At 41.8% G+C, this 21,156-nt stretch overlaps 2 protein-coding genes across 3 annotated transcripts in view; both read left to right on the top strand.

Moving 5' to 3' along the window:
- The first annotated feature begins 1,322 nt into the window (after positions 1 to 1,322).
- Positions 1,323 to 19,257, top strand: LOC138971536 (nuclear pore glycoprotein p62-like). Its single transcript, XM_070344282.1, has 11 exons — positions 1,323 to 1,387; positions 2,815 to 2,956; positions 3,957 to 4,343; positions 4,810 to 4,968; positions 7,933 to 8,010; positions 11,054 to 11,408; positions 11,760 to 11,967; positions 15,037 to 15,221; positions 15,790 to 15,901; positions 16,743 to 16,809; positions 18,282 to 19,257. The coding sequence occupies exons 2-11, from the start codon at positions 2,923 to 2,925 to the stop codon at positions 18,371 to 18,373; spliced, it is 1,677 nt and encodes a 558-aa protein (XP_070200383.1). The 5' UTR covers positions 1,323 to 1,387; positions 2,815 to 2,922; the 3' UTR covers positions 18,374 to 19,257.
- An 821-nt stretch (positions 19,258 to 20,078) lies between these two features.
- Positions 20,079 to 21,156, top strand: part of LOC138971533 (SH3 domain-containing YSC84-like protein 1) — a 36,221-nt gene continuing 35,143 nt past the window's right edge. Inside the window, exon 1 of one of the 2 annotated variants that reach the window (XM_070344278.1) lies at positions 20,079 to 20,156. Coding sequence is in view for 1 of the 2 variants with exons in the window: in XM_070344279.1 (XP_070200380.1) it covers positions 20,144 to 20,156 (13 nt within the window). In the remaining variant the exon portion in view is untranslated. The remainder of the gene's footprint in view (positions 20,157 to 21,156) is intronic. The other variant, XM_070344279.1, reaches the window with a different exon arrangement.

The following is a 21,156-nucleotide window of genomic DNA, read 5'->3' as shown; positions in this document are numbered from 1 at the left end:
AAGGCAATTTGTTTTAAAGATCTGGGCAAGTGCTTTTCGTTTTGTTCTGGTTTCAAGTTTCTAAAATTGACGTAAGAACACGTTAAAACTGATGAATTGAAAGGGACACGCACTGACGCTAACACGAGGGATCAAAATCAACACGAACTGGCAGATCTCGCGGCACACGAGCGGACACACCGGCGGAAGGGCACAAATGCGATGCGATTGACAAACGCAGCAAAGTGTTTAGTGATACTAACTATTATAACGACGGTAAGAGCATTGCATTAAGGCCGTACATAAGCGTGAAACTGGATACGAAACTAATGCTGGCGCTTTGGTTACATTTTTACAATGACAGCAAACTTTTACAAAATGGCACGCCGTTAAAGGCCAAATAATTTGTTTCTCTCGTGTAAGTCTCTTCGAATCATTTTTATGGTTACCAAACTGGACTGGTAAAAAACTTCTCCCCCCCCCCCCCCCCCTCTCCACTGACACGCACACACACAAACGCGTACAAACAGATTTACAAATACACTGAGCTATATAGACACTGAGAACTACACGCACACTTGCACACCCACACACACAGACACTGTGACGCTGACACACACACACACACACACACACACACACACACACACACACACACCGTGGCACAGTGACACACACACTGACACACACACACACACACACAATCACACACCGTGTCGACCTTTTTACATAATCATTTGAGTACTGTGAAGTTCTTGTATCCTTAGAGGATTATGACTTTATTCAGTTTTTCCCCGGAAAAACAGAAATGTTGCTGCAAAACCGATTTTTTTCCGGGGAAGAACTGCCGAATAATGTCATCATCCGCCGAAGCATCGGAAAAAAACTATGCTTCGGCGGATGATGACATTATTCAATTATTCCCCGGAATTCCGAACAGGCCGCGAGTCAGTATAACCTGGACCTAAGAAGGGCCGTGTTTTGGGACTAAAAACAAGTTGTTTACCAATTAAACTGAACACAAGTTAAACAAAAACAATGTGTGAAATACCAGTTTCCAACATTTGTTGTTGTTGTTAATGATAAAAGCGTCAGATTACTGCGGCATACAATGACAGTGCAAACTAGTGACTAACTTGATATTTCAAGGCCGGGTGACTTTCCAATTAGTCATTTTTGTTTGGTGCTGTATAAGTGTCTTTATAACCAACTCGTAGATTTTGTTTTCACGCCCACAAATCTTGCGATAATTCAGGTACACAAATTGCGTAAAAGTTTCTATCCGAGTTCGTTTCTTAGCCGGTAGTGAAATTTTTGTTAACCGGATGTTGTTTCGACTTATCCATTATCCGGATGTTGTATCAACTTCCGCTCACACTGGTGGCGGCTAAAACACAAGAAAAAGAAGGTAAGGTTGCTTGAACGCGATTCGTGGGATGATGTTGTTTTCTCGTGACATTTCAATGAAGCGACACGCAGTAAAATTTTAATTAATGTTGTTACGTTCGACCTTTGTGGTCACATCGTTGAATGCCGTAACAGGAGTTTTAAATCCAAAATGTAAATGACGGAAATGAAAGGGCTTCATCAGTTCATGTACTTCCACTAGTTGAGTTCCAGTTTTCTCTGGGTAAAACCAGATTAGCCCATCCAGTAAACTTCCCTCGCTCAGTTTCGGTTACCCATGTTGTTTGAGTTTTCATTGTCAAAGAAAGCCTTGAGAGGAACATACGGTTCTGCAGGGAAATCAAATGAATCTCTGTCAGTGTCAAGTCTGTGTTCATTTCCTAACTACGACGTAATCTCAGTCTGCGGTCGCTATTTTGTATAGTTAATTAGTTTAAACTAAAGAGTAGTTTTTCTTGTAAAACTGCTCGATACATAAGCAGTAAAACACATTCAGGCATGAAACCAAAAGTTCGTCCGATCCATTCAATTATAACATGTCCGGTCACGGAAAACGTAAGAGTAGCACAGCAGTGCTGACAAGTGACAGTGACAGTAGCAGTCAACTTTATTTTCAAATCGTTTTAATTTTAACTTATGTTTCTTCTGAGTGGGTGATATTACAAGATGTTCACGTTGTGCTTCAACTGTGTATTCATTCAAGTGTCAGCACCTTTCACTTTCAGTTTCATTTTAAATTTCAATACTAAACCTAGCCAAACATTATTGCGACAACTAAATTTCACACCCAAATTATACTTATAGCATTAATTCCTGTGTCATTTGCTTCAGACTTTCTATGCCAGTTAAGGTCATTCACTTGGCTATTTGGATCACCTTTCGGATTAAAGATTTCCATAACACTAACAGGGATCACGTGACCGCCGCTCAAATAAGGGTACACTCAAAATTGACCAGACAAACACGGAAGGGATCAATTAAAAACCAGAAAAAATCACAATAGGCGAAACTTCGCAACTTTTACATCAAGAAGAAAGTCAAATCATCGACATGTTTTTTTGTTTGGCTAGTTTACGTATTGTGTGTGCTAATGCTATGCTATTCCTACTGATGCAGGTGTCGATCAGAGTTTTTTCATCAATTTTGAGGGGTATCATGACAAAAAGCACTATTTCAGCAATGATTTGGTGGATTGCTTTGAAACTCTCAGAATGTTTTGCCTACATACTTTAACGTACTTGGTGTCACATTTTGGATTGTAAGTGTTACGGGTATTTGTTCTGTTGTTATTCAATTATTCGGACAAAGTGTTTAAACAAGTCAAAGGATTGTTCACTTGTGTCCACAAAATTCATGACTTTGCAATTGCATGTCTTTAGACGAATGATTGATACAAACACTGCAAGTTTCATCTCACTTTTGTTTCAGGTTCCTGAGGTGTTACTGTACGCTTTTTGCGCAGAACATTGATTAGCCATACGCTGTAGCTCTTTTTGCACTTGCAGACTTTGGTTTGAAGTGAAATATAAACAAAACATGTTTGGTGGTGCCGGTGGTCAGAAGCCAGGAGGTAAGTAAACTCAGTCTATCTTTTATACATTTTTATAAAAAGTGCTATCAGTCTTAGAAAATCAGGTATACTATTACACTCAAAGTTGAGAGAGACTTAGTCCTCAGATGGAAGTACATTTCAAGACGTTATGAACTGAAAATCTCAGAAAGCCAAGATCTCAATATGGGGAAGTCTTAAATCGGATGGTCACAAAATTCAACACTGTATACTATCTACTACTATTTCTGCAGCTCACCAAGAACGGCTGTAACCTGATTGACCAGGGGATAAATAAGAAATAATAAAATTGGAATAAGAAGAAAGTTTCATTTTTATACATCTTGAGCGACTGGTTTGTAGAACTCGGTACAGTGAGGGAAGAAAACAAGACCGCAGGTAATGGTATAGTATGGTGGAATCCCCCTTTTAAGACCTCCAAAAATCTGAGAAAACAAGGTCTTAAAATGGGGGGTCTTAAAAGGGGGGTTCAACTGTATTAAAACTAAAGCCTGTGTCTAAACTCAATTTCACAGTCTTCTGTACATAACTGGTTTATTAAGTATGATAACATGGAATATTGTGACATGTGGGATTGAAGTCAAGGTGCTCTTTGGGTTAATAGCATTCACAGAGGTTTTTGGCTCTCGATATGGCCTTATCAGTCCATAAAAAGAGAAGCCATGGAGCCGTTTTGTTTATATCCCTGAACGAAAATATGAGAAAAATGCACTTTGGGTTTGAAGCAAACAAAAGAGAATGGCTAAAGTGTTCTGAACACATTCACATTCAGCAGGAGTTTCTCATATTATTCTCAGCAAGAATAATATGACCGTATTATTATCCTCTGTAATTATATTTTATTATTAATAATGATAACTTTAAAACAAATGTCTGTTAGACCTATGTCAGAAATATGCGTTGTTGATAGAACTAGAAGCTCGCTCATGTTACTTTGTAATGTAAGTTGAAGTATGTGTATGGACAGTTCTTGAATATCGCCTATAACTTTTTTGTTCAGGCTTCAGCTTTGGACAGCCATCTGCGGGCACCGGAGCCACGGCAGGTGGTTTCTCCTTCGGTGGCACCAATACAGGTGCATCTGCTGCTCCAGGGGCTGGCACCGGCGGTTTCGCATTTGGAACACCGGCCAGTACAGCCGCAGCCCCAGCTCAGCCGGCTACTGGTGGTGGTGGTGGTTTTTCCTTTGGTGCCACCGGTCAGCCTGCGGGGCAGGGCGGTGGCTTTAGCTTTGGTGGTCCCACTGCCACCGCCCCCACTACTGCACAGGCACCGGCTGGTGGTGCTGGTGGTTTTTCGTTTGGCGGTGCAGGCAATGCACCGGCCACTCAGGCTCAGGCACCAGGCCCTGGTGCTGCGGGTATGGGAGGTTTCAACTTTAGTTTTGGTAAGTGGTTTTTCTGGGTTTGTTTTCTTCTTGCTGTTGGGTTAAAGTATGGTTTACTGTCAGGGGATTTCTTGACAAGTTTTTTGGTGATAGTTTGAGAATATGCTTGATCAGTTGAATAAAAATGCACTGGGTTTTGGTGTGTGCATTTTTTTTGTATACGTGTGTGTCCTTCTGATGTTATTATATTGCAACCTAATCTATACTGAAAGATGCAACGGTGCCCATCATACAGGCAGGCTGTGAGGCATGCACATTTACAAGGGGAAGTTGAAATTTATTTATTTGACTCTGAAATAGCAGACTTTCAACTTATCAAGCTCTGACGCCTGTAACTTTTTTTAACTGTTCTGATTTTGAGTGTTATTTTCTGTAGCGTTTCTTTCTTGTAAAAAAAGAATTTTATGGTCTGTAGCATTTATAATTGTGTGCAATAAATCCTTCAGAATCACTGCTCTGTGTACAGGTGGTGGTGGAGGTGCACCTACAACAACTACAACAACAACACCGGCAGCATCCACTGGGTTTTCTTTTGGCGGTGGTGGTGGTGGCTTGTCAGGTGCGACGCAGACCACTGCAAGTTCAGGTCCTACACTGGGCACAATGCTTGGCGCCACACCTGTTGGTAAGCCTTGCTAGTTTTTCGGATTCTTTGTATCTTTTGAAAATCATTATTTGCGTATGCTTCTTTTCGTTGTATGGTTGTAGTTGTTTTTGTGTGTGTGTGGTTATTTCAGGTTTTGTTTGTTTGTTCGCTTTTCTTTTATGACTCACTACTTGAGGGTGTCACTAAAACTCGAAAAGACAGCAAATAGATACGAAAAGACGCACAAATACACGAAAACACACCTTTGACCCTTTCACCACTGACACTCACACAGTGCATTCACACCTTCTTGTAACAATCACCTCCTCACACTCACACCTGTTTGATGCTGATGTTGGTGTCACTTTATTGGAGTGGATCTCACAACCAAATACGTCCAAACTATTCTGAAGTTCTCAAAGTTCTCTCCGTTCTCTTTCACACCCTAGCATGCACATACATTAGTAAACTTTAGCTAGTCACACACATCCAATTACAAATCTCACTAACTATTAGTAACACAACATTCTAATAATTATGATAAGCCATTCCATTGGTTAAAGACAAGAAGGGAGGGGGGAGGGGGGGGGTAAAGACTAAAACATTCGAGCCCAGTTGACACGCTTCTCGTATCAGATTCAAAGGAATTCGCTATCTCTTAAATGAGGCTTTGATCTGAGCGCATCAAACATTCCCACACGAACGTGTTATCAGCGGCTACCCCGGGTAACTCATAAAAGTTACGCAACTGACCACACGCCAGGCCCAAGCTATCCGTTTATGGCGAGCTTCTCACAAATGACCGCCCACTTCAAACAGATAAGGACTTCATTCACCCAAAGGAGACTGTGAATTGTGTGCAGCTGGCTGGACACGGCAAGCGAATACCAACACTGTTAGTTAACAGATAATGGCATTACACAAAACATAAAAGCGATCGGCAACATAAACTACAAACACTAGACTAACAAGAAGAGCAAACGCTCGATCGAGTCACTTTCGCAGTTCTGAATATTATATGAGGCATCAGATGGACAGGAAGAAATTGCTATTCACAACACCAACGTTAAGGTGGTGTCTACGGACGGCCGGACGGCCGGACGGCCGGCCGGACAGACTAACACTGACCGATTACATAGAGTCACTTTTTCTCAAGTGACTCAAAAACAGTTACATGTACCAGGACTTTTCGTGTCTTTTCGTGTCTTTTCGTGTCTTTTCGAGTTTTAGTGACACCGCTACTTGAGTAGTCGGTCACTCAGTGAGTCATAGTGCTTATTAATGTTTTGGGCGTATTGAACAGAAAACTTGCTGCCAGCGCCAGTGAACAAAATGCTTACCTTTTTGTGTCATTGTTTTGGTGTTGTTATTTTATTTTATTTTTTTACCTGTGATTTGTTTGTTTGTTCGTTCATGGGCTGAAACTCCCACGGCTTTTACGTGTATGACCGTTTTTGAGTCACTTGAGAAAAAGTGACTCTATGTAATCGGTCAGTGTTAGTCTGTCCGGCCGGCCGTCCGGCCGGCCGTCCGTAGACACCACCTTAACGTTGGACTTTTCTCGGAAACTATCAAAGCGATCGGGCTCATATTTTGTTTAGTCGTGACCTCCAATGACCTCTACACTTTAACGATGGTTTCGTTGACCTTTGACCTTTTTCAAGGTCACAGGTCAGCGTCAAAGGAAAAATTAGACATTTTATATCTTTGACAAAGTTCATCGGATGTGATTGAAACTTTGTAGGATTATTCTTTACATCAAAGTATTTACATCTGTAGCCTTTTACGAACGTTATCAGAAAAACAAGGGAGATAACTAGCCTTTTCTGTTCGGCAACACACAACTTAACGTTGGGCTTTTCTCGGAAACTATAAAAGTGACCGGGCTCAAATTTTATGTGAACGTGACTCATTGTGTTGTGAATAGCAATTTCTTCCTGTCCATCTGATGCCTCATATAATATTCAGAACTGCGAAAGTGACTCGATCGAGCGTTTGCTCTTCTTGTTACCCTGCCATTTAGGCAGCCATACGCCGCTTTCGGAGGAAGCATGCTGGATATTTTCGTGTTTCTATAACCCACCGAACTCTGACATGGATTTATACAGGATCTTTTTCGTGCGCACTTGGTCTTGTGCTTGCGTGTACACACGGGGGTGTTCGGACACCGAGGAGAGTCTGCACACAAAGTTGACTCTGAGAAATAAATCTCTCGCCGAACGTGGGGACGAACTCACGCTGACAGCGGCCAACTGGATACAAATCCAGCGCGCTACCAACTGAGCTACATCCCCGCCATTTATCTGTGATTGAAAGGACTGTGTTTCTTTGGCTTTTAAAACCAGATATCATGTTCTCAGCAATGCATGCACAATTGTTTTTGAGTCACTTGAGAAAAAGTGACTCTATGTAATCGGTCAGTGTTAGTCTGTCCGGCCGGCCGGCCGGCCGGCCGTCCGTAGACACCACCTTAACGTTGGACTTTTCTCGGAAACTATCAAAGCGATCGGGCTCATATTTTGTTTAGTCGTGACCTCCAATGACCTCTACACTTTAACGATGGTTTCGTTGACCTTTGACCTTTTTCAAGGTCACAGGTCAGCGTCAAAGGAAAAATTAGACATTTTATATCTTTGACAAAGTTCATCGGATGTGATTGAAACTTTGTAGGATTATTCTTTACATCAAAGTATTTACATCTGTAGCCTTTTACGAACGTTATCAGAAAAACAAGGGAGATAACTAGCCTTTTCTGTTCGGCAACACACAACTTAACGTTGGGCTTTTCTCGGAAACTATAAAAGTGACCGGGCTCAAATTTTATGTGAACGTGACTCATTTTAATAACAATTTCTTCCTGTCCATCTGATGCCTCATATAATATTCAGAACTGCGAAAGTGACTCGATCGAGCGTTTGCTCTTCTTGTTGTCATTGTCCCTGCACTGCATACCTATAATAAGTCATGAAGTGCATGTGTTTATATCTGTTGCTTGTGTCACAGCTACCCCTACCACAGGGTCATCGCTCATGTCTCTGCTGGGTGGAGGCCCTGCCACCAATCCCACACAGCCTCAACTGGGTACGTTGGTGTCAAGCCACCCACCCCTATCTCTCTTTCTCACTCTCTCCCACTCTGTCTCTCTTTCTCTCTCTAAAATCTCCTCCAGCCTAAAATCTCCATCCTTGAGTAATAAAGTTCGTTCGTTCGTTCGTTCGTTCTCTCTCTCTTTCCCTCTCTTTCTCTCTTTCCCTCTCTCTCTCTCTGTCTGTCTGTCTGTGTCTGTATGTCTCCGATCTCTTTCTTTCTCTCTCTCTTTCTGTCTCTCTCCTGTCTATATCTTCTGTCTCATGCAAGCTCATCTGCATAACAATTGCCTTTGTGCAATGTTGTTCGTTTTTGTGCGTTAATCTGTAAGTCAGCACACTTGAAAAGTTCGGATAAATACACAGTATGTTTAGAGAAACATATAAATATATATATATAGTAACAGAATGGTGATAATGGATGGTTCTAATTTTGTGGCATATTTTGCCTCATCAGTAGAACAATCAGCAGAACAATTAGTGTTTGTGGTGCGGACGAAAGTCCAGCTTTATTGCTGCTGCTGAAAACATTGAATGACTGTGGAAAACTGGAATCAGAAGGATTTTTTGTGACTTTGTGGGTGTTTGTGTGTAATGTAAAGTATGATATGTATGGTGGAGCGTTGAAAATAATGGGGATGTGCACCAAAAGGGGACCCTGTCCATAACCACCCTGTAGCAATTAGTCCCCTATGTGGTTGTTTTAGACAGGTTCACCTGTACACAGATGCCACATTTTTCTTGTCATGGAACACAAAGGCCTAATTTGCTCAGATTTTTTAAGGTCTTAAAAGGGGGGTTTCACTGTATACATTTGAGATTTTTGATTGTGGAAATGTGTAAGGGGAGACAACAGTGTTCAAAGTGATTTTTTGTGTTTAATAACTCGAGTCTAAGTTTTTTTTAAGAATTAAAGTATTCAGTCTATCTTCTGAGAAAATATTAAAAAAAAAATGTGCACAGTCGGTTGCCATGGTAGCAATCCAAGATGGCCGCCAAACGGCACATTTTCAAAATAGTAAGGCTTTTATAAAACTGCATGGAATTTTGTTTTGAACCTTGTTATGTGTACTTTAATACAATGCCACTTGAATTGAATAGTCAGTGAGTCGTTTAACAGTGTCCTTTATTTTTTATAACAATATTTGGGTTGATTTCTGTGAATTGCCTTGCAATGCCATGGGCACTTCGGAAGCTCCTCTCCAGCTTCCACCTCTGCATCTGTAGAGACAAACATAAATTCTAAATTAATATGTCTAAGAAAAACCGAAATACTGCTATTCACATTTATACCCCCCCCCCCCCACACACACACACACACACACACACATTTGAAAAAGGTATTGTTATGTAATAAGATGCTATTTGTGTGCATGCGTATGTAAGTGCTGACAGTCAAGCAGTGATGAATAGCTGTTGAATAATCATGTGAATGGTGCTGAGGCGGTTGAGAGCTAGTGAATGGTCTGGTTTACAGCAATTGCACATCCATCGCATGCAGAAACCTTAATAAATTATGGGAAGTATGACCAGAAGCAATGTTCACTCACTGGGACATGCGAATGCATGTTTGTTTATGCTATAATAAAACTGTGATCACAGGAGGAAGCTATATATACTTGAGAAAATAAATGAGCAAAGAACAGATGTTTTTGCCCCAACACTGACAAACCTGGTGACCACCAAGCTTCACAGTAGCAACCCATAACAGACTGTGCATCCTATTCAGTTTCTTTGCATCAGGATGTTGTTACTTTGATTCTGTACTTCAACACAACAATCACACACACACAAACACAGAGCCAGAGCCGCACACATAACCAACAAATTGTATTAACTAATATATTTTTTAAAAGAAGAAAACAAATACATACCGAACCAGCTCATTTGCTGCTTGGCATCTTCCCTGCTCTCCTTGGGCTAGTATGCAACTGCACCAGACTTCCCCGGAGATGCATGGTGTTGCACCATGGTTGAACAAAGTCATTTTCGTATTGATTGTTCTTCTTGTAAGCGGTTTATTTGCTTTGCTTTTTTTCCGGAGAAAAGATTACCATAAGGCCTGCCTTCTCCTTGTCAGAGATGGCGAACTCCTTGTAGTCCGTATCTACCGTCGCGGCAGTCCGCTCCGCAACTCTAAAATAAGTCCTGGTTCAAAACACTCATGGAAACATGCTTCACACGTACACCACCGATGGTGATTTCTTGCTCCATCCCATCTCAAGTGAAGAAGCATAGTTTCCTGCCAATTTCCCTTCTCGAAGAAGGAAAATGCACACACTTGTTCTTCCGATTCATTCGTAGCAATAGCAGACGACGCTATCGATTCGCACTTTCTGTTTAAACTTCTGTCACGCGAGCCTCTGTAACTGACCTGAATCTACCCGATATTCTTCTCATTTGCATGTCTAGCACTGAACTCGGGGCAAAACTTGTGACTGACTGAAGTTTCAAGAAAGATATCCAAGAAAAATCGCAGCGGAAATCAAGAATACTGCATTCTGGGAAGGCCGAATTGAACCGAACCTAGACCGAGCATAAACGAAGTTTAATATCCGCGATTTGATTGGTCAGTACCGAAAACTGTTCATACGGAATCTTCCGGAATCTTCATCGGTTCTCTTCGGCTCATTGGAATGTCTTCTAGTTGCTGTTACAAACGGCGCAAAATCCGTAAACGGAAATTCCCGTTGTCCGCGTCATCAACCAACTTCGCAAAGAAAAGACAACTCCTCCCAGTCATACAAACGTGACCACGGTTGACGATGTTTTTTAACTCACAGTCAACTCCGAAACATGCGCATTTTGTTAGCTATTTTGTGTTTTTTAATACATAATTGCATACACATACATTGTTTATTTAGCCGTTTTGACCGTTTATGATTCATTCTGATCTAAAATAAATACATCGGAATAACCAGAAGAGGTTCAAAATGCAGAATCAGAAAGAAAATGGGAATGACCATGGAACAAAAAAATCACTTTTTTTCACTGTGGTGTCTGCCCTGACAACAAATGTTCTTTTCTTTTTTTAATAGGACTAGGTATAGGAGCAGCAGTGACAACACAAGGTGCAGGTGCGCTGGGTGGTTTTTCTTTCGGTGCAACTGCACCTTCCGCTGCCCCCGCCTCCTCTGCTCCCCCTGCTTTTAGCTTCTCTACTCCCAGTGCCGCAGCTCCCCCCGCCGCCACCGCTACCACTGCAAATACTGGAGGGTTCGCATTCAGTACAGCAAGTGCCAGCACACCAGCATCTGGTGCTACTCTGGGTACAAGTGCACCCACCCTAGGTCTGGCACTGGGTGCACCGAAGTTGGGTGCGCCTACCACCGCCGCCGCCAGCACCGCTTCAACTGGCTTTTCTCTCATGGGACTCACCACCTCTGCACCAAGGTAATTTCAGAATAAGTGGCTATTTTCTGGGGGTTTTTTTTTTTTTTTTTTTTTTCAATTGATTTAAAAAAATTATACTTTTTTGCTTTGCTTATTCTCAAAAAGAAGGAGAGGGCATTTGTAGATTATAATTGCTTTTTTTTCCACAAAATAACACTCGTAATCAATGCCTTACAGTTTAACTGATCTGGTCAGAGTGAATTATCATTTGCAGGTTAGTCTGAAGAATAAGCCTTGGGTGACTGTTTAATATAATGGCATAACTGTTAAATAGCTGGATCTTAGTCTTTTAGAAATATTTGTAAAACTGTTCAGGCTATATTATATATAGATACATGGCTTTCTTCACAGCCTTGCTACCAACCCCACATCAGCAGCAGGACCAACAGCAGCAGTGGCTGCGCTGGGGGCTAAACCAGGACGGCAGATGACGTACAAACAACTGGAAGAAGAGACCAACAAGTGGATGTCGGAGCTGGAGGAACAGGAGCGCAACTTTCTGCTGCAGGCCACACAGGTCAACGCCTGGGACAGACTCGTCATTGAGAACGGAGAAAAGGTGAGTCGTTCAAGCACTCTTTCTGCTGCAGGCCACGCAGGTTAACGCCTGGGACAGACTCATCATTGAGAACAGAGAAAAGGTGAGTCGTTCAAGCACTCTTTCTGCTGCAGGCCACGCAGGTTAACGCCTGGGACAGACTCGTCATTGAGAACGGAGAAAAGGTGAGTCGTTCAAGCACTCTTTCTGCTGCAGGCCACGCAGGTTAACGCCTGGGACAGACTCATCATTGAGAACGGAGAAAAGGTGAGTCGTTCAAGCACTCTTTCTGCTGCAGGCCACGCAGGTTAACGCCTGGGACAGACTCGTCATTGAGAACAGAGAAAAGGTGAGTCGTTCAAGCACTCTTTTTGCTGCAGGCCACACAGGTTAACGTCTGGGACAGATTTGTCATTGAGAACGGAGAAAAGGTGAATCGTTCAAGCACTCTTTCTGCTGCAGGCCACACAGGTTAACGCCTGGGACAGGCTTGTCATTGAGAACGGAGAAAAGGTGAGTCGTTCAAGCACTCTTTCTGCTGCAGGCCACACAGGTTAACGTCTGGGACAGACTCGTCATTGAGAACAGAGAAAAGGTGAGTCGTTCAAGCACAATTTCTGCTGTAGGCCACACAGGTTAACGCCTGGGACAGACTTGTCATTGAGAACGGAGAAAAGGTGAGTCGTTCAAGTACAATTTCTGCTGCAGGCCACACAGGTTAACGCCTGGGACAGACTTGTCATTGAGAACGGAGAAAAGGTGAGTCGTTCAAGCACAATTTCTGCTGCAGGCCACGCAGGTTAACGCCTGGGACAGACTCGTCATTGAGAACGAAGAAAAGGTGAGTCGTTCAAGTACAATTTCTGCTGCAGGCCACACAGGTTAACGCCTGACACAGACTCGTCATTGAAAACGGAGAAAAGGTGAGTCGTTCAATCACTCTTTCTGCTGCAGGCCACACAGGTCAATGCCTGACACAGACTCCTTATTGAGAATGGAAAAAAAAGGTGAGTCGCTCAAGCACTGCTGTGGCGAGACACTGTACAAGAGCTTTCGGGGATGGGTAATGTCTGGGCACGCCAGGTCAAAGTGTAGGATGTACAGTGCTCCAATGTTAAGACCCCCTAGCTTTTGACGTGGGTAATGATATGGCACTCTGGATCAAAGTGTAGGATGTACAGTGCTCCAATGTTAAGACCCCCTAGCTTTTGACGTGGGTAATGATATGGCACTCTGGATCAAAGCGTAGGATGTGCAGTGCTCCAATGTTAAGACCCCCTAGCTTTTGACGTGGGTAATGATATGGCACTCTGGGTCAAAGCGTAGGATGTGCAGTGCTCCAATGTTAAGACATCCTAATATTAGATGTGGATAATGACAGGGCGCTCCAGGTTAAAGTGTCCGATTTACACTGTCCCCATTTTAAGACCCCCTATTTTTAGATAGGGCACTTGACGGGCGCAGTGGCACGGTGGTAAGACATCGGCCTCCTAATCGGGAGGTCGTGAGTTCGAATCCCGGTCGCTGCCGTCTGGTGGGTTAAGAGTGGAGATTTTTCCGATCTCCCAGGTCAACTTATGTGCAGACCTGCTAGTGACTTAACCCCCTTCGTGTGTACACGCAAGCACAAGACCAAGTGCGCACGAAAAAGATTCTATAATCCATGTCAGAGTTTGGTGGGTTATAGAAACACGAAAATACCCAGCATGCCTCCCCCGAAATCGGCGTATGCTGCCTGAATGGCGGTGTGAAAACGGTCATACACGTAAAAATCCACTCGTGCTAAAAACATGAGTGAACGTGGGAGTCTGAGCCCATGAACGAAGAAGAAGAAGAAGAAGATGGGGCACTCCCGATCAAAGATTAGGATGTGTGATGCTCTGATTTTAAGACCCCCTGGTTTTTGATGTAGGTAATGACAGGGCACTCCAGGTCAAAGTGCAGGATGTAGGCTTAAGACCCCCTGGTTTTTGATGTAGGTAATGACAGGGCACTCCAGGTCAAAGTGCAGGATGTAGGCTTAAGACCCCCTGGTTTTTGATGTAGGTAATGACAGGGCACTCCAGGTCAAAGTGCAGGATGTAGGCTTAAGACCCCCTGGTTTTTGATGTAGATAATGACAGGGCACTCCAGGTCAAAGTGCAGGATGTAGGCTTAAGACACCCTGGTTTTTGATGTAGGTAATGACAGGGCACTCCAGGTCAAAGTGCAGGATGTAGGCTTAAGACACCCTGGTTTTTGATGTAGGTAATGACAGGGCACTCCAGGTCAAAGTGCAGGATGTAGGCTTAAGACACCCTGGTTTTTGATGTAGATAATGACAGGGCACTCCAGGTCAAAGTGCAGGATGTAGGCTTAAGACACCCTGGTTTTTGATGTAGATAATGACAGGGCACTCCAGGTCAAAGTGCAGGATGTAGGCTTAAGACTCCCTGGTTTTTGATGTAGGTAATGACAGGGCACTCCAGGTCAAAGTGCAGGATGTAGGCTTAAGACTCCCTGGTTTTTGATGTAGATAATGACAGGGCACTCCAGGTCAAAGTGCAGGATGTAGGCTTAAGACTCCCTGGTTTTTGATGTAGATAATGACAGGGCACTCCAGGTCAAAGTGCAGGATGTAGGCTTAAGACCCCCTGGTTTTTGATGTAGGTAATGACAGGGCACTCCAGGTCAAAGTGCAGGATGTAGGCTTAAGACCCCCTGGTTTTTGATGTAGGTAATGACAGGGCACTCCAGGTCAAAGTGCAGGATGTAGGCTTAAGACTCCCTGGTTTTTGATGTAGGTAATGACAGGGCACTCCAGGTCAAAGTGCAGGATGTAGGCTTAAGACTCCCTGGTTTTTGATGTAGGTAATGACAGGGCACTCCAGGTCAAAGTGCAGGATGTAGGCTTAAGACTCCCTGGTTTTTGATGTAGGTAATGACAGGGCACTCCAGGTCAAAGTGCAGGATGTAGGCTTAAGACTCCCTGGTTTTTGATGTAGGTAATGACAGGGCACTCCAGGTCAAAGTGCAGGATGTTGGCTTCCCCCTCTCAACACACACTACCACCGTAATTCATGAAAGTAACCCTGCATTGGCTGTTTGCAGACGGTGCAGCTCAACTCGGACCTGGAGAGAGTGAAGCTGGAGCAGCAGAAGCTGGACCACGAGCTGGACTTTGTGCACAGCCAGCAGCGAGAGCTGGCTGAAATGCTGACCCCACTGGACGCTGCACTGGAAGCCATGCCCGCTATCTCCTACCAGCAACACGCCGACCTGGAGAGAGAGCACACGTCAGTGTTGGTTTCAAGCCATTGTAGTTATTTGTATACAGTGGAACCCCCCTTTTTTAAGACCTCCAAAAATCTGAAAAAATCGGGTCTTAAAAAGGAGGGAGTCTTAAAATGGGGGTACAATTACAGAGGTTGTAAACAGAAAGTCTGAAAAAAACAGGGTCTTAAAAGGGGGGTTCCACTGTATTTTCTTCTTTTTCCCTCTGAGCCTTTGTAAAGTATTTTGAGCTGTAGAGAAGTGCTATATCAATGTTCTATTATTATTATTATTGTTATCAATGTTAAAATGAAAAAAACCCAATGCTGTATATTTTATTTCAAAAGGTTGGGAATTCAGTCTGATTTTGGGGTTAAAAAGGCATCCACTCAAATCATACACACCCAAACATACACATGTAATTAAATTCATAACACATACGACATTGAAAATCTGAAAGTTCTTGCAGGTATTGCAAAACCTGTGGGATGCTAGAAGAATAAGATGCAAGTGCAGTTGATGAGCTCATGTCTTTGTGTAGCCTGAAATGTTGGCTGTAAACATGTCAGCATATTTTGTTTGTTTTTGCAGATACCAGCTGGCAGAAAGCCTGGATGCTCAGCTGAAGCGCATGGGACAGGACCTGAAAGAGATTATCGATCGTCTCAACTCCGGCAACACCAAACCCGACCCAGAAGACCCGGTGAATAAAGTGTTTGCTGTTTTATTGATGTTTGTAGAAAGTTAGACACCTTAAAGTTCACTGTATCGTGTTTTGAATAATAATAATAATCAATCCCTTTTCTGTAGTGCAAGTTCTGATAACAGCTCCACGTACTTTACAATTCAAATGCAAGAAACATAAAAACAACTCACAGTTTGAATGATGTCGTTGTGTATGAACTATAGGTTGTAAAGAAGGATTCAACTTTAAAAGTATCGGTCCTGCATGAGCTATCCAAATAATGGTAATCTTTTACTGCCTGTACAGTATGAGGGGTACATGACCCCCGCCAAAATCAAATTGAGATAAAGACTGACAAATTCCTTCCAAAATTCCATCAGGGTAGTACATGTCGCTCTTCATCTAGACAGTGTACATCAAATTATGTCAATGTTTATTTGTTTACCGACAAAACCATTTGAGACGTGGTAATTTGGAATATTCTATATATATACAAGTGTTTGGGGATCACGTGAAGTCTCAAGAAAAATTCCAGATAGTTTCATATATATATACAGACACTTTTGTGAGTCTGGGTTTTGTTCAACCCAGAAAGCATGGTTGAGATTAAACTGTCTTTGCATTCCTATTTTATGAGCAGGCATTTGGGGTGAGCTATCCAGTAGGCTGGTCAACATGTCACACATGAAAAGCAGAAATTGGAGAAGATATATCGATTTTCAGTGGGTTATTATACCAGCTTTATATCCAGAGCTGGACTCCCAAGTGTAAAGGCTAACGACAAGCAGAAGAAGTGGGTTAATATTTGCTTTGATCAATAATGAATGTGTGTCAACATTGACTGTTTCTGTGTCCCTAGGTTCAACAGATCACCAAGATTCTCAATGCTCACATGGATTCCTTAATGTGGGTTGATCGACAGACAGGTAGGATTCATTTCAGTTATCTGTTCTTGTTCTTTTCTTGTTGTTGTTTGTGTGAACTCAAAGAATTGAGAGCATCAAAATCTCTCAATCACACATGAGATTGAACATTTTCTGATTTGGGGCTAACATCTGACTTCTTTGTGAGTTTCAAAGGTACAAAAGACAATGTTTGGAAATAACTTTGTTGGGTTTGTATAGGTTGTGAAAGAGTGAATACCCTTACTTTTAGTGGGACAAATAAATCCACACATTCTCCTTGTCCACCTGCTTCAGACACACCCCTCGCTAGTGACTGGCCCGTGGCATGTTTGTCCCACTAAGAGCAAGGGTATTCGTTGTTTCATAATATTAATCCTATCCATACAAACGCGACCGAGTTATTTTCGGAATTATAGAAGGAAAACATGGTCAAATCCAGAATTTCGTTTTGAGTTTTTTATGTCACTTTTGGGCTATTTCACTTTTCATTTAAATCATTTAATCCGGTTCCCATGTTCTACACAGAGAATACTACATGGCTTGCTGTGTCCTACCAGATTTACACGAGTTGTTTTTTGAGTCACTTGAGAAAAAGTGACTCTATGTAATCGGTCAGTGTTAGTCTGTCCGGCCGGCCGTCCGGCCGGCCGTCCGTAGACACCACCTTAACGTTGGACTTTTCTCGGAAACTATCAAAGCGATCGGGCTCATATTTTGTTTAGTCGTGACCTCCAATGACCTCTACACTTTAACGATGGTTTCGTTGACCTTTGACCTTTTTCAAGGTCACAGGTCAGCGTCAAAGGAAAAATTAGACATTTTATATCTTTCTCGGAAACTATCAAAGCGATCGGGCTCATATTTTGTTTAGTCGTGACCTCCAATGACCTCTACACTTTAACGATGGTTTCGTTGACCTTTGACCTTTTTCAAGGTCACAGGTCAGCGTCAAAGGAAAAATTAGACATTTTATATCTTTGACAAAGTTCATCGGATGTGATTGAAACTTTGTAGGATTATTCTTTACATCAAAGTATTTACATCTGTAGCCTTTTACGAACGTTATCAGAAAAACAAGGGAGATAACTAGCCTTTTCTGTTCGGCAACACACAACTTAACGTTGGGCTTTTCTCGGAAACTATAAAAGTGACCGGGCTCAAATTTTATGTGAACGTGACTCATTGTGTTGTGAATAGCAATTTCTTCCTGTCCATCTGATGCCTCATATAATATTCAGAACTGCGAAAGTGACTCGATCGAGCGTTTGCTCTTCTTGTTTTCTTCTATAATGACGTTTGTCTCTGTGACTTTGGCATCATAAGCAGTGAAAAAACAGGTCCCTGCCAGACTTGCTTGACATGACCTCATTTACATGATATACACACGTGTGATTTGAACGATTATTATCTCACGGGTGTCTCTCTCACGTATGTAGGATAAAATAGTATTTAAGTGTGTAACGGACCTTCTCATACTTGTGCCCCTGTTGCAGGCAACTTGAATCGACGTGTGGAAGACCTGTCGAAAGTGATGGAGAGCGAAAAGAAGGAGCAAGAACGCAACTTCCGTCTGGCATACAGCTGAGGATGGCATTTCTAGCACAGGGGGCCGGTGGATGCAGTGAGAATTGACAAAATATGACATTTGTGAAATGGCAGTTGTGCAAGTTTTTCTAAAGCTTGACAAGTTTGGAGTAGTGTTCCTCAATGGTGAGTGAGCAGAGAGGAACTCTCACTTAATGGATTTGCAATGTTGTTCAAAGGTTTCGGTCGCTGACGCATACTTTTTTTTATTTGACGCAGTGGTCTGACCCCTGGCCTGGCCGGTTGATATTGCTTTGATATGTAGGAGGTCTTCTGACTGAAAATTTGTCCTACTGATCGGACAAATTGTCAATCGTTTCTTTGTAGGTTTCAGTGGTTGTGTTTCTTTGTGAACAGGTGCACACTTTTTGATGAGAACTTTGTAGCTATTGTTTTGTTGTAGCCAGGACATTTGGATCTTTCAATATTGTCAATCCGGGTCCAACTGACCTATTGTCCTCTGGAGTCTGATAACAAAGCTGGATTTGTGTGTACTGATGAATGTGAAAGGTGACTTTCAGGCAAAAAATATGTTTAATGCTACACTGTGGTAGGACCTTGAATTTGAACCTCCTCAAGATAAGAAGTCATTGTAGATCTTTTAAAGGATATACTGATGAGAGGAATAGAATTTCTGTTTTTTTAATTTTATTTGATGCTGTTCCACAGTGTTTGTTGTGCGACATTGGGTTAAAATGTATGTTGCTGCGTGTGGTTGTGTGTGTGATTTTTTGTCTCTGTCCAGATCAGAATGAAAACAAATAGTATGAGAACCTTGAAACTGATTTCACTTTAAGAATTGCCCTTTGTTTAACTTTCACATCATCCTCACCCTCATACTAAAGGATAACATTTTGAAAGTTGATTAAAATGAAAGAAAACATATTTTTATTGTTGGCTGTGAGTGTGTATGTGTGTGTGTCACTCAGTTATTGCGTGTCCACTCTTCAAATGTAGCTTTCTCTCTCTCTCTCTCTCTCTCTCTCTCTCTCTCTCTCTCTCTAATCTTGGTTTGTCACTTTACCTGCTGTTGATAAGTGGTTAGCTCAACAGTTCTAAAACATTCCTCTTAACTAAAAATTTGGACAGATGAAAATTACCAGCCTTGTACTCAACTTATGATTGTCTACAGAGGATGAAACATTTTACAGCCAACAATCAGCAGCCTTGAAGTGTATTGTGCACAATGAAAATACATTGTTATCCATGCACACGACCATTCCACCCCTGAGAAAGAGTAAGCTAAAGTGACTTGACATAACATTTTCATTCCAAGAATTGTCAAGTCAAGATATGAGCTGAAAAAGGTCATTACATGTTCATTTAGAAGATAAATTAAATGTGAATATCATTATTGGATATCAGACTTTAGACAGAAATCACTTCTGAATAAACTACTAAAATTTAACTGTAGATATAATTTTTTAAACAAACCGACGATCAAATGATTCACATATGAAGAAGAATGATAAAGGAATAATTTGGAGCAGAAAACTTTTAAATTACAACTGTTATCCTACCTGTGATACTTCATTTCTAGTATGAAACACAAACAAATGTGATACTAAATATGAAAACGTGACACTGTTTGCTGCTATCAGTATAATTTACATGTGTAAATGAAAGGATTGCTGTGGAAGGGAGGTAATCAGTTCCTGCTCTCTGAGGAATGAGACTTTTGCTTTCCTTCCATTATTAAACGGGAAGTAACTCTAACGAGGAAGTAAACAACGAAGCACAAACACAGAGCAGACGAATCTTGCGTGGTCACATGCGGTTGTATTGTAAGCTGTGATAAGTTTTGTTTGTGAGATTTCTGTACTTTCAATTGGATTCACTATTTTCTTAGTATGTGGGAATGGACTGGTACGGTGTATCTTTGACAAGCCTTTGACAATATTCTCACTATTGTCGGTTGACAAAATTTAATGCGCATCTCTCTCTCTCTCTCTCTCTCTCTCTCTCTCTCTCTCTCTCTCTCTCTCCTCTCTCTCCCTCTCTCTCTCCTCTCTCTCCTCTCTCTCCCTCTCTCTCTCTCTCTCTCTCTCTCTCTCTCTCTCTCTCTCTCTCTCTCTCTCTCTCTCTCTCTCTCTCTCTCAAGAATGAACTAGTCGAACACCTTAAAAACAAAGTATAAATATTAATTTATTACTTTTGATTTTTTCTACTATGTAACTGCAAGTATTCACTAATTCTATTTCTAGTTTATCAATATTAATTTCGTTGGTTAATTGTAAATTCTGTTACGTTAATTGTTCCCTAATTTGGGCAAGGGCTGGATGCAAAAGAGACTGTGCCAAAAGGTGACGTTTTCATGTCAGTATGTCCCAAATGACATCACCAGTACATTTTTCATTCTATCTAATCTGTTTTCGTTCTATTTTTTCTAATAACATGCGTTAACAATTGATTGCCAACTGGAATGGAAGAGCACAAAAAGTGTAACTTGATATGTAGTTTCTCTAGAGGGAAAAACATCTTCCACTTTCATGTCAGTGTGTCCCATGCAACATACATTTGCCAAACAGCTATGTGCAAGTAGATTATTTGTTAGTGGTATAGAAAATACTGATCAACAATTAAAGTCAGTTTTCACATTCATTTTCTACCTATTTCTTATTTGTTTATTCTGTTGGCAATGGTGAAATGTCAGCAATCGTGTGTCATTCGGGACAGTAGACATGACACCTGACCTTTTGGCACAGTCTCAAAAACAAATAAAAGTGCTTGATTATTCTATCAGTATCACTCTTGGCAAATAAACATTTATCTTATCTTCATTTA

The sequence above is a fragment of the Littorina saxatilis genome, linkage group LG7, assembly GCF_037325665.1.
Source record: "Littorina saxatilis isolate snail1 linkage group LG7, US_GU_Lsax_2.0, whole genome shotgun sequence".
Lineage (NCBI taxonomy): Eukaryota > Metazoa > Mollusca > Gastropoda > Littorinimorpha > Littorinidae > Littorina > Littorina saxatilis.
Note: the sequence above shows the minus strand (reverse complement) of the source record. Positions and strands in the feature narration are given on the sequence as shown.

What these genes read in the sequence shown, in the direction of transcription:
- LOC138971536 (XM_070344282.1), top strand. Translation starts at nt 2,923, where the DNA reads ATGTTTGGTGGTGCCGGTGGTCAGAAGCCAGGAG. An exon ending in AGGTTTCAACTTTAGTTTTG is followed by an intron (nt 4,344 to 4,809) that starts GTAAGTGGTTTT and finishes CTCTGTGTACAG; the next exon opens with GTGGTGGTGGAGGTGCACCT. An exon ending in GTGGGTTGATCGACAGACAG is followed by an intron (nt 16,810 to 18,281) that starts GTAGGATTCATT and finishes CCCCTGTTGCAG; the next exon opens with GCAACTTGAATCGACGTGTG.